At 45.2% G+C, this 13800-nt stretch overlaps 1 protein-coding gene across 1 annotated transcript in view; it reads right to left on the reverse strand.

Annotated features, from left to right (window-relative positions):
* LOC311238905 (uncharacterized protein) overlaps positions 1-7224 on the reverse strand; it is a gene marked incomplete at both ends in the record, with an annotated part of 30261 nt that extends 23037 nt beyond the window's left edge. Inside the window, one exon of the mRNA XM_084327098.1 lies at positions 6421-7224. Within this exon, the coding sequence (XP_084183224.1) occupies positions 6421-7224 (804 nt within the window). The remainder of the gene's footprint in view (positions 1-6420) is intronic.
* Positions 7225-13800: the final 6576 nt, after the last annotated feature.

Genomic DNA, 13800 nt, shown 5'->3' on the forward strand with positions numbered 1-13800 from the left:
TGTGTTTTGTGTTGTTTGTGTTGTTTATATTGTTGTTGATTTTGTACTCTATTACTCTATTATATATATTCTATATTTTACATTTGGTTATTCATTACTTAACAAGTGTTAAGTCTGTATTTATAATTTTTATTGTCTTGTCATTATTATTATTATAATTATAATTATTATTGTTGATGTCAATGTTGTGTTTGTTGTTGTAAAAAAGAAAATAAATTGGAAAAAAAAGTTGATACAAAAACAAAAGATATTATATCAGGCCTATAAATGACCTTATTATAGCCAACTTGCACATCTATGGATCGGGCCAAATCTACTCTTTCCAATGCCAGAGTTCAATTAGGATTTAGTATCACCAGGTGTGCAGGAAGAACCAAGAATAAAATCTACTGTATGTACAGTTCCATTCTTATAATGGATACCTACACTGTAGCACTCAACACTTTGATGAACATTGTTACTCAGCTGATAGAGTTGTGCCCTTCCTGATGACTTGTCGTACAGAACTTGTAAGTCGCTTTGGATAAAAGCGTCAGCTAAATGACTAAATGTAAAATGTAAATGTATAATGGATATGGCTCCGCCATTTTGGATTGGATTACAACAGGGATTGTTGCTAAATGTTCACAGAAGGGAGACACACTAACTGCGCTCCAATCTATGCCAATAGCGTCAGTTTTGTGGTAGATAATCCAGAGAAATAAGAGAAATAAAAAATTATAATCAGGAAGTCATTTGCTTGAAGGAAGCTGGAATCGGCTGGGAAAGGTCGTTTAAAAAAAAATGTCAACGCTCATTGAAAGCTCTGGATGCCCTCTCCTCAAATGACTACAAAACCTTTGGCTACGCTAATTCAAAATGGTGAATATTCACTCAATTATAAAGACATTCCATAAACTAAAATCTCACTAATAACACTTTAACCTATTGGTAAACAAACATATTGCTGAAAATATACACTATCACTGCTGGTGTGACATGGTTAGGGTCTTTACTCTTGGATATATTTGAAAAAAAGGCAACGGCGGACCGCACAGGCTAAAAAGGTTAAGGATCTTCTGACTAACTTTGAACTTCCTTAGGCGCCTAAGGAAGTAGAGGCGCTGCCGTGCCTTCTTCACTACACTGTCAATGTGTGTGGTCCATGTCAAGTCCTCGGATATGTGGACTCCGAGGTACTTAAAACTGTTCACTCTCTCTACCCTTGTGCTGTATGATTAGGTTAGTCAGGGTCAGGGTTAACTGAGGCAGCAGGGCTTGGCACGCAGGCCACCCCAGGCAGCCCCCCCCCCCCCTGCAGCACCAGACCCCCCCCAGCCTCGACTCAGACAGCCAGCCAGCAGGTAGGTACAATAGGTGGGCCGGTGGTGGCTAGAGACCTTGAATGACGCACAAAATGACCCACTTAAGTCAAATTATAGGCTTTGGTCGGCTCCTTCAACCAGCCCTTCCAAACACATTATAGAGACAGACATAATGTGTGTGTGTGTGTGTGTGTGTTCATCCTACACTCTAAGCATTAGGGGTAAAGTGGTGTTCATCCTACACTGTGAGCTACATGGCTAGAGTGGTGTTTCTTTGTTTAGCCAGGTGAGCTTGGTTGTGTCTTATGGCACTTATGATTATTTGTGAGTGAGATGGTGAGATCTCACCATGTTTTGAAAACAGTGTGCATACAGTAGCCAGTATGTGCTACATACAGTTTTCACGGTTTGATGGACTCGGCCTTTCATCATGCAGGCCTTGTTTGCCAGGGTGAGGTGACATATAGCCTCCGGTGATCCTGTGGTTATGCCCAGGGACGGCCCGGTGCGGCTTCTAGGTTGCTTTGTTTATATGCCTTGGGGAAGTACTGTGTGTCCATTTTCCTTTTTGAAATTTGACTCAATATAGTGCGCTGGTGTTTGCTGCATCGGCGGGCTGGATTTTGGATTATATATGCATTTCAGAATTCCCAGCATAACATTTTGGGTAGGGATTGGACCCTAATGGCCTGATGTACCCGCTGCATGTGGGTGACGTCACTGCACGTCTATTTTACATACATGCATTGTTGTGCACATTGTTGTACATGTGCATAATTCAATTGTTATGTTGTCTGTGTTTTCCAGAACGACCATCCTGGAGCACGGTGTTCGTGTTGGGAGTGCGGTCTCCCTTAAAGCAATACGCATGTCAGTGTCCGGTGGCGATGAGGGAGGTAGTGAGAGGAGAGGCTCTGTGCACCCTGGACAAGGGGCTAGCTGAGCCTAGCCATGGTCCCTGGAGCTCTCCTTGCCTTCTGGCTCCCAATGCTAATGTGTCTCTCCGTTTTCTGTACTACAGGAGGGTGAACGTAATAACGGTGCCTGAATTGTTCCCGTTGTCCAGGATGGGGCCCCATCATGGCCTTCGGGATAAGGAATGCACCGGCCACGTTCCGACGGCTGATGCGTCTGGTGTTGGGTGATGTGCCTAGGGGCATTGTGTGTGTGTTTTGGGTGAGGTGGTGGTCGACCGTGTGGGCCCGGAGCGGGGCCTGTGTGGTGCTGATGTAGCCCATTTGGTGGGTGATTTTGTGGAGGGAGAATTTTTTTTGTTTTTTCTGTTCTCCCTGGTATGTGGTACTAACCTCATGTTGGTAATAGGTAATAATGTTTTGCTAACCCTACAGGTTCGCTCTTATGGGGGGAGGTGTGACGTACGTGGGTTGGTCATTACCATTATTACTGTATTTATGACACCATCTGAACATCAGGTTAGTATATGTAAATATGTTATGTTTTGGATGTGATGTGTGTGTGTGTTTGAATGATAGCTAATGCTGTCTCTTTTTCTCTATCAGGTGCCGCCCGTCCCTACACTGAAGAGTGCTGATTGCCTAATGGGTGACAGCTGATGGCAATCACCTCGGGAGGGACGGGTGGACAGATATACCAGACAGCACACACTCCTCCGGGCGCCTCTCTGTGTCAGTTACCAGTGACCAGGCTGTTGGAGGTTGCCACTGTTTTGCCATTTACCACCGTGTGTGGACAATTGTATATTGTGTTGGCCTTGTGTGTTCCACTTCCACGGTTAGGTGGTAAGTTAATTTGGGTTCACACTGTTGTTTTGGTACTGTAGTTTCACTGTATTATACTGCCCTTTGTTTTCACTTTTGTGTGAGTTTATATGTGTAGTTGGCCTCTGGGCCTATTCTCTCTTCCATGTTAAGGGATTACTACACATACTGTTGGCTTTTAGGCCATTGTTGCCACTGTTTCCCCGTGGGAACTATATTACTCACTTTTGTGTGAGTTTGTATGTGTAGTTGGCCTCTGGGCCTATTCTCTCTTCCCTGTTAAGGGATTACTACACATACTGTTGGTTTTTGCCATTGTTGCCACTGTTTCCCCGTGGGAACTATATTACCTGTGTTGGCTCTTGTGCCTTACTCTTATTATATTACTTGTTTGTTCGCCCCTTACCCTTTTCCCCTGTTAATTGTTTGTGGGTTGTTTTTTCCCTTTGTTAAATACTCATATTACAGGTGGAGGTTTGAATTCCTGCCACAGATAATAAATATAATTTACCTTTTGAAAGCGCGTTTGTGTTGTTTTACTATCTGCCGGGACCTTGCTTTAAAAGCATCTACTGAGGGGGTTGTTTTTGTTCATGTGCAGCCTGCCTCAGTTTCTATTCTATGTGGTCATTAGACCTTGGTACATGACAGTGTGTGTGTGTGTGTGTGTGTGTGTGTGTGCGTGTGTGTGTGTGTAGGTGTGTGTGTGTGTGTGTGTGTGTGTGTGTGTGTGTGTGTGTGTGTGTGTGTGTGTGTGTGTGTGTGTGTGTGTGTCTTGTACCTCTTCCATCTCATTGTGTTGATAAATGTACTGTGGCATCTTCCTCAGAGAGAGGAGCTGGACCCTCCGCCCCAAATCAGGCCAAGAACATTTACTTAGAAAGAACTGTTGAAGGGCGGTTAGGTGGTCGAGCGGAGATTGCGTTCGTCACCAGCCCCGGAGCTGTGAGCTTGGTTCGCCTGTTCGAATCCAGCTCACAGCTCCGGGGTTGTCACCAGCTTGGCTGGCCGTCTGCACTGATACAATTGGCTGTATCAGAGGGTGGGAGAAGCTGGCGGGGTGGGTCCGGGTCGTTGTAAACAGCGACTCCTACAGTTCGGTCGGGGCGCCTGCTAAGCGCGGATTGGACGTGAGGGGGATAGTGTGGTCCTCCCACACGCTACGCCCTCTCAATGAGAATCCGCGCTGCCAGGTGAAAATAAGCGGTGATTGGCTGGACGTGTGTCGGAGGAAGCACGTGGTAGCCTCCACTCTCCCAAATGATCTGACTGTGGGGGGTAAAGCGCAGCGACCAGGAAGGGACTGGGAATTGGCATACGACTAACATTGGGATGGGAGAAAATCGGAGGAAAATGGAGGGGGAAAAAGACCAAAAAAAAAAAAAAAAAAAAAAGAAAGAACTGTTGAATAGTTTCGGTCACCAAACTCCAAGCCTGTATAGAACCCTGTGGTAATGAATGAAACCAACAACTCTACGTAGCTCTCAGACACAATATCTTTTTTTTCTTCTCTTTTTGCCTTTCTCTCTTTCCTCCCATCCCCCAATTTACTCATTCTGCCAATTTCCTTCCTGGTTGTTGCCGCATTGCCCCACTGTCCATCTGGGGAGGGTGTAGACTACCAAATGCTGCCCTACTGTCGGTCTGGGGAGGGTGTAGACTACCACATGCTGCCCTACTGTCGGTCTGGGGAGGGTGTAGACTACCACATGCTGCTCTACTGTCGGTCTGGGGAGGGTGTAGACTACCACATGCTGCCCTACTGTCGGTCTGGGGAGGGTGTAGACTACCACATGCTGCCCTACTGTCGGTCTGGGGAGGGTGTAGACTACCACATGCTACCCGACTGTCTGTATGGGGAGGGTGTAGACTACCACATTCTGCCCTACTGTCAGTATGGGGAGGGTGTAGACTATCACATGCTGCCCCATTGTCGGTATGGGGAGGGTGTAGACTACCACATGCCTCCTCCGATACATGTGGTGTCGCCAGCCGCTTCTTTTCACCTGACAGGTGAGGAATTTCACTGGGAGAACATAACGCGTGCCGAGGTTGACGCTATTTCCCCCCAGATCCCCTCCCTGCTGAACAGGCACCCCGACCGACCAGTAGGAGTCGCTGTTTGCAACGACCAGGACGCGTGTATGCTTTTACCAACGCATTTGTGTTTCCGGGTTCCCGTTTTGCGCTCTGATTGGCCACTGACCTACACGCGTACACCCCCCCTCGCTATCGCCTTTGGGGCATGAGATATGAAGACAGATTTGCCTGGGTATAGGAAGGAAGTACCATACGAGCCGCAAATTGAACATGCAGTGAGTCTGCGACAACAACCCAATAATAAACACTCGAAACAGCTATTACCAGACAATTACAACAGCAGTGGTGCCTGCTTCAAATGTCACGTATTATAGGCTATAAGCCTGTGTAGATCTATTCGGAATAATAAACATATACACCCTCTAGCAAAACATGACACACTGTGATCCTATCTCCGATAGAGCGGCTGGTCGCAGAGACACGAGTTGAACGAACACATCGGGAGGAGAATGAATGAATGAATGAACCTGATGTAAACAAGACAAAAGTCTTTCTCTGGTCTGCATCCCCTTAACAATTGTGTGTATTGAGCCATACTGTTTTGTACCCATTCTGCAATCTGTTAAATAAAGTTTTCATTCATTCATTCATTCTCCTCCCGATGTGTTCGTTCAACTCGCGTCTCTGCGACCAGCCGCTCTATCGGAGATAGGATCACATTGTGTCATGTTTTGCTAGAGGGTGTATATGTTTATTATTCCGAATAGATCTACACGGGCTTATAGCCTATAATACGTGACATTTGAAGCAGGCACCACTGCTGTTGTAATTGTCTGGTAATAGCTGTTTCGATTTATTATTGGGTTGTTGTCGCAGACTCACTGCATGTTCAATTTGCGGCTCGTATGGTAGCACCTTCCTATACCTAGGCAAATCTGTCTTCATATCTCACGCCCAAAAGGCGATAGCAAAGGGGGCGTACGCGTGTAGGTCAGTGGCCAATCAGAGCGCAAAACGGGAACCCGGAAACACAAATGCGTTGGTAAAAGCATACACGCGACCAGGACTCATACCCCATCGGCTTCCCACCCGCGAACACTGACAATTGTGTCCGTAGGGACGACTGACCAAGCCGGAGGTACCGCTGACAGCTGGATTCAAACCCAGAGTCTCTGCCGGTGGTCGGTGAGTGCTTAGACCTCCACGCTACCCAGCCGCCCTCTCAGACACACGTGTTTGACCTCTTTATAAGTTACGTGGGACTGAAGAAGAGCCTCTCTCTTGGTTCTACTCTGGAGCTCACCTGTCGGTTCCCTTGGTTCTACTCTGCAGCTCACCTGTAGGTTCTCCAGCCTCTCCTTCAGCGTCTGCAGCGTCTTGCCGGTCTGCTCTGCCGAGAAGGAGCCGTGCTTGCCGTACGACGGGGTCTTCCTGGCATGGTGGTCCGACCGCTGGCCGCCGTGGGGGTTGTTGTGGTGGTCGCCGCCGGGGTGGTAGGGCCCGTGGTGGGACGACGACGGGTGATGGCTACGGTGTCCATGGTGGTCGTCGTTGTCGTGGCCGTCGTGGTGGTCGTCGTGGTCGTTGTCGTGGTGGTCGTCGTGGTGACCCCCGCCGTGGTGACCCCCGAAGCCCTCGCACAGCGTGAGCTTGGCGGTGAGCTCCCTGATGGTCTCCCGCTGGTCCAGGATCGTCTCCTTCTGCCTCACCAGGCTCTCGCGGAGATGCAAGATGGTGGCCTTGGCTTCTTCTGACATCACGCTTCTCCGACTGCTGCCGTTATGTCCAGTACCGTGTCCAGTACTGTGTCCATTGCTGTGTACATTACTGTGTCCATTGCTGTGTACATTACTGTGTCCAGTGCCATGTCCATTACTGGGTCCATGGGGCACGACGGGGGCTGAGAAACAGCTGGGGTCGGCCTCTGGCGGGATCGGGGTGCAAACGAATTTGGGGCTGATGCCGTAGTCATATTCTATACCCGGCACGCCGCTGGCAGCGGCAGTACAGGACACGAGGGAGTAAAGAAGGAAGGAATACAGGTGGAGTGATGGGATGATGAAACCGGGCAGGTTACCGCGCCAACGCCGGTGCCCTGCGGAGAAGGCCAGGAGGCTCAGAGGACTAGTGTCTCTGGCCATAGTTGGTTAATGTCCACTTTATACCACGTCGAGTGACCGTCCTGCCAGGCTTTAGTTTGGGCGTGACGTACACCGCGAGCGGAGGTCATTTGGGATGGATTGGGAGCTGTCACCGCAAAGCATGTCAACAAAGAAGGCCCGTTAAGATGTCGTCCGGCTCCTGAGGCGTGTCAGGGCAGGGCAATTAGCACAGACTCCTATACGCTGTTGTACCAGATCCTTTAACTCCTCCTCCCCCGGTGCGCGCCGTGGGATCATACCGAGGGTGTTGGCTCCATGTTGAGCCAGACGGCACTCAGGGAAGCAAAGGGTCGGTCAACAACCAGCTGATCCTTCCTGGCTGCTCAGCAGCTAATCCCTTTAACTTAAAGCCTCTCGTCTGTAAGAAGGGAGGGGCACAACATTAGTTAATGATCGACAACAATGTTGATAATAAATATAAATGAACTGATATTTAAACAAATAATATGACTGATGGTATGACATCATTAGATAATATGACTTTCTTTTGTTAGAATGAGAAACTAATTACATACTGGTGGTGTTCAGGCTCGGCACGGTTCAAAACAAACAAATTCAAATGTCCACGCAGATGAAAATTCAATCAATAAAATATATTTATTGAATAGAAGCAAAAATAGTCCGATGGGCAATTAGAGTAGTCGGATAACAGTCCAAGGTCAAAACACGTATCAGGCTCTCGTACAAAAAAGGGAATGTTCAACAGCAAGTTGCACCTTACTTAAAATTCATTATGAATTTGAAATGGGGGACCCTGACCCTGACTTTTGTCTTGTTTACATCAGGGTCTCCCATTTTCAATTCATTTTTTTGATCCACTTTTTCTCCCATTTTTCTATATTTTCTCCCATCCCAATTTCGTATTATCCAATTCAACCCTCCCCTGTCACGAACGCTGTTTCTTGCCTCCCACAAGCTGGCTGCAATGTGGACTAAGTCATACATAGCACAAGTCCCCTCCGGTACTTGAGGTAACAGCAGTCGCATCTTTTCACCTGCGCAGCTCGATCTCTCAGTGGCGAGGAGTAACGTGTGGGAGGCTCACGCTGCCCCCGACACTTCCTGATTCTACTGCGCAGGCGCACCAACCGACCTGTAGGAGTCGCTGTCCACAACGCCCGATCCCCACCCATCAGTTTCCCACCCCCTAATACGGCCAATGTGTATTAGTATGAACGACCAGCTAAACTGAAAGCAATGTGGAGCGCTGGGCTCGAACAGGCGAGCCCAGCGTCTCCGCATTCGTGGCAAGCGCCTTGCCCACTACGCCACGTAGCCGCCCTAACCCATTTTCAATTCATAATGAATTTTAAGTAAGGGTGCAACTTGCTCCGTGCAATCCATTCTTTGTGGATCTAGCCCTCAGGGTTTGTCTTCCGGCCCAGGTTCAGTTTCACGAGGGGGTTTCTCAGCCAGTCCAGGGTCCAGTACCACAAACACCTTCTCGCTTTCTCCTCTCCTTACAACTACCTCTCACCTCACAAACTCTGTATCTCGCTCTCTCTCTCTCTGCACTCTGCTCCTTCCTCACCTCCACTCAACTCTACTCTGTCTTTCCTAGGGTTTTATGTTATGTGTGTCTCTCTGTGTGTGTGTGTGTGTGTGTGTGTGTGTGGGATGTGGGTGGTCACGTGGTGCACACAGGTGTGTTCTATCAGTCCTAATCAGCTCCCTAATTGACTCTCCTCTGCCCGTGGCAGTAGTATCTCCCTTCCTCCACGTAGCCATGGGACGGGGGATGATATCTGCCACAATACATTATCATCAACTCATTAAAACAAACCTTGTTGTGATCATATGATTCATTCAAAACTGATTATAACTGACCCTCGGTCATAATCAAACATAAACACAATAAACACACACCGTCATGATAGATCATGCAGGTCAGAGGTCAGCTCTACTGGGAACATGCAGGTCAGTGTAAACACATTACACACCACCTCCTAATAGACAGTCTCCTCCCCACCGCATGTATATATTCCCTCCCCGCCGTATGTATATTTCTCTCCCACCCACCAACCCCCTCCTAATGTACAGTCCCCTCCCCATCATATATACTCTGTCAGGATCGAGGGGTAACAGTACTGTATATTTGAATACCGTTTATGTCACAAATGTATCAGTACTAAATACCTATATGTCCCTATACCATAAATGTCATGTATGTTGTGTATGTCATAAATGTCTATATGAATTGAAAATGGGGGACCCTGATGGAAACAAGACAAACGTCATTCTCAGGTCTGCATCCCCTTAACAATTGTATGTATTGAGCCGTACTGTATTGTACCCATTCTGCAATCTGTTAAATAAAGTTTTCATTCATTCATTCATTCACAACTAACATACTGTCCCAAACTACTATCCAGCAATCCAGATGATAACTGATTCATTTTCATTTTTAATCTGGTAGGCCGTCATCATCAGAGAGATAATGATAATGAACACGATTGTTGAGCCAATATAGTGTAGAACAGGATAACTACACTCTACTGTCTGTTGAACTACACCTCCCATGTGAACAGGAGAACTACACTCTCTACTGTCTGTTGAACTACACCTCCCATGTGAACAGGAGAACTACACTCTCTACTGTGTGTTGAACTACACCTCCCATGTGAACAGGAGAACTACACTCTCTACTGTGTGTTGAACTACACCTCCCATGTGAACAGGAGAACTACACTCTCTACTGTGTGTTGAACTACACCTCCCATGTGAACAGGAGGACTACACTCTCTACTGTGTGTTGAACTACACCTCCCATGTGAACAGGAGGACTACACTCTACTGTGTGTTGAACTACACCTCCCATGTGAACAGGAGGACTACACTCTACTGTGTGTTGAACTACACCTCCCATGTGGTGTGAACAGGATAACTACACTCTATGGTAGATGGTAAATGGTAGATGGTAGATGGTCGATGGTCGATGGTCGATGGTCGATGGTAAATGGTAAATTGACTGTGCAGAACCCGTGCGATACACTTAAAGTAATAATCTTGAACATGTTCATTTAAATAAATGTCTACTTTATCATTCTCTATCGTCTATTGATATGACACAATAGTGATTCTACCTATACTCCATTCATGAATACCTTTACATTTGCTGTTGTTGGCTGTTCTAAACACTGGTGTCTGGTAGGACATTCCCAGCAGTTTGTTTGTAATGAATAGAAGACTGACTCAGTTGTCAAGTCAATACAGAGCAAAAATGCAAAAGCAATTATCACCAATAGATGTCATCAAAACAAACTAAAATTACGATCTTGCTGATTACCACTTTAAGTGTACTAAAAGCCTACATGCAACAAATGGACACAACTGAAACAAACTTATGATTTGACAAACCCTCACTTTCTGAGACTCAACAACAGCGAAAAGAAGTCTGACAGATCACAACGTGTAACTAACAAATGTGTTGATATTATTTTATTTCCCTTTAGAATGAACCGTTCATAAATCCGTCTGGTATTTTCCGCTTTATAGTGCTTCTAGTGAGAGGATGGTCTCTATATAGTGAGAAGATAATAATAATAATTCATTACATTTATATAGCGCTTTTCTAGTCACTCAAAGCGCTCTCCACAATCTAGGGTGGAAATTGCCTCCTTCACCAGCACTGGTAGCACCCAACCTTGGGGCTACGCAGGCTCAATGGCTGCCATACACTGGCACCAGGCACACATCACACCACACAACGGCTGAACGGCTCAGGAGACAGGGATTGATATCAGCCAATTAAGGGGAAGGGATGATTAGGTGGCCTTGATGTCAGAGACCTGATTGGGAATTTGGCCAGGCACGTCAACATAAACACAATAAACACACACCGTCATGATAGATAATGCAGGTCAGAGGTCAGCTCTACTGGGAACATGCAGGTCAGTGTAAACACATTACAACTAACATACTGTCCCAAACTACTATCCAGCAATCCAGATGATAACTGATTCATTTTCATTTTTAATCTGGTAGGCCGTCATCATCAGAGATAATGATAATGAACACGATTGTTGAGCCAATATAGTGTAGAACAGGAGAACTACACTCTACTGTCTGTTGAACTACACCTCCCATGTGAACAGGAGAACTACACTCTCTACTGTCTGTTGAACTACACCTCCCATGTGAACAGGAGAACTACACTCTCTACTGTGTGTTGAACTACACCTCCCATGTGAACAGGAGAACTACACTCTCTACTGTGTGTTGAACTACACCTCCCATGTGAACAGGAGGACTACACTCTACTGTGTGTTGAACTACACCTCCCATGTGAACAGGAGGACTACACTCTACTGTGTGTTGAACTACACCTCCCATGTGGTGTGAACAGGATAACTACACTCTATGGTAGATGGTAAATAGTAGATGGTAGATGGTAGATGGTAGATGGTAGATGGTAGATGGTAAATGGTAGATGGTAAATGGTGAATGGTAAATGGTAAATGTTAGATGGTAGATGGTCGATGGTCGATGGTCGATGGTAAATGGTAAATTGACTGTGCAGAACCCTTGCGATACACTTAAAGTAATAATCTTGAACATTTTCATTTAAATAAATGTCTACTTTATCATTCTCTATCGTCTATTGATATGACACAATAGTGATTCTACCTATACTCCATTCATGAATACCTTTACATTTGCTGTTGTTGGCTGTTCTAAACACTGGTGTCTGGTAGGACATTCCCAGCAGTTTGTTTGTAATGAATAGAAGACTGACTCAGTTGTCAAGTCAATACAGAGCAAAAATGCAAAAGCAATTATCACCAATAGATGTCATCAAAACAAACTAAAATTACGATCTTGCTGATTACCACTATACTAAAAGCCTACATGCAACAAATGGACACAACTGAAACAAACTTTGATTGGCAAACCCTCACTTTCTGAGACTCAACAACAGCGAAAAGAAGTCTGACAGATCACAACGTGTAACCAGTGTTGTGCTAGTTACTGAAAAATAGTAACTCAGTTACTTTACTAGTTACTTAATTTCAAAGTAACTTCGTTACTGTACTAGTTACTTACACCCAAAAGTAATGAGTTACTGTGAAAAGTAACTATTTAGTTATTTAAAAAAAAAATAAAAAATAAATGCTCAAGTCCCATGCCCCATATACTCAAAATCGGTTGATCAACTTGACAGTTTCCATTCACATCACCGAACTCTGCTAAGCAATGTGGTCTAGAGCGTTTCATTATATATTCCCTCCCCGCTGTATGTATATTTCTCTCCCACCCACCCACCCCCTCCTAATGTACAGTCCCCTCCCCATCATATGTATATACTCTGTCAGGATCTAGGGGTAACAGTACTGTATATTTGAATACCGCTTATGTCACAAATGTATCAGTACTAAATACCTATATGTCCCTATGCCATAAATGTCATGTATGTTGGGTATGTCATAAATGTCTATATGAATTGAAAATGGGGGACCCTGATGGAAACAAGACAAACGTCTTTCTCAGGTCTGCATCCCCTTAACAATTGTATGTATTGAGCCGTACTGTATTGTACCCATTCTGCAATCTGTTAAATAAAGTTTTCATTCATTCATTCATTCATCCATTCATTAATTCATTCATAACCATCTTGCAGCGTTGTTTAAGATATCAATCAAAGCATTGCAACGTTAGAATAGTTAGGATATCAATTGTGCATGAAAGGACTATATTTATATTGTTTGATTAGTATTATGAGATTCCCTGGCAGATTTCGTACAGTCAAAATCCGTTGATCTTGAGTTTCAGTGAACACATTGCACTCACCGTCACCAGTCTGCGGTGGTCGAGATGTAACGTTAGTCCAGTTGACTCCAGCAGCCCTTCAAACATGTTCTTTATCTCGTTTCCATGTTGTATATTAATTATCTCTCCAAGTAGTTGCTAAATGGTTTGTTAGTTCGTTATTATTACTGCGTTCTTATTATGTAGATTCATAGCGAGCGTCCTCTTGTTGTTTACTGTAGAGAGCGTCTATTTCTTTCAGAACGTCAGTGGCCAATCAGAAGTGCGAAAACCAGAATGAGGCTACGGAAAGAAATAATAATAATAATAATACTTCGTTTTATATAGCGCCTTTCAGTCTACAGTAAACAAAACAAACGCAGGCGAAATAAGGACGCTCGCTATGAATCTACATAAAAAGAACGCAGTAACGAACTAACAAACCATTCAGTAACGTAAGTAGCGTTACAGAATTTCAAAAGTAATGCGTTAGAGTACTAGTTGCGGCAAAAAGTTACTTCGTTTCTGTAACGCGTTACTTTGTAACGCGTTAGTCCCAACACTGCGTGTAACTAACAAATGTGTTGATATTATTTTATTTCCCTTTAGAATGAACCGTTCATAAATCCGTCTGGTATTTTCCGCTTTATAGTGCTTCTAGTGAGAGGATGGTCTCTATATAGTGAGAAGATAATAATAATAATTCATTACATTTATATAGCGCTTTTCTAGTCACTCAAAGCGCTCTCCACAATCTAGGGTGGAAATTGCTTCCTTCACCAGCACTGGTAGCACCCAACCTTGGGGCTA

The sequence above is a fragment of the Notolepis coatsorum genome (assembly GCF_963971535.1).
Source record: "Notolepis coatsorum genome assembly, chromosome: 13".
Classification (NCBI taxonomy): Eukaryota; Metazoa; Chordata; class Actinopteri; order Aulopiformes; family Paralepididae; genus Notolepis; species Notolepis coatsorum.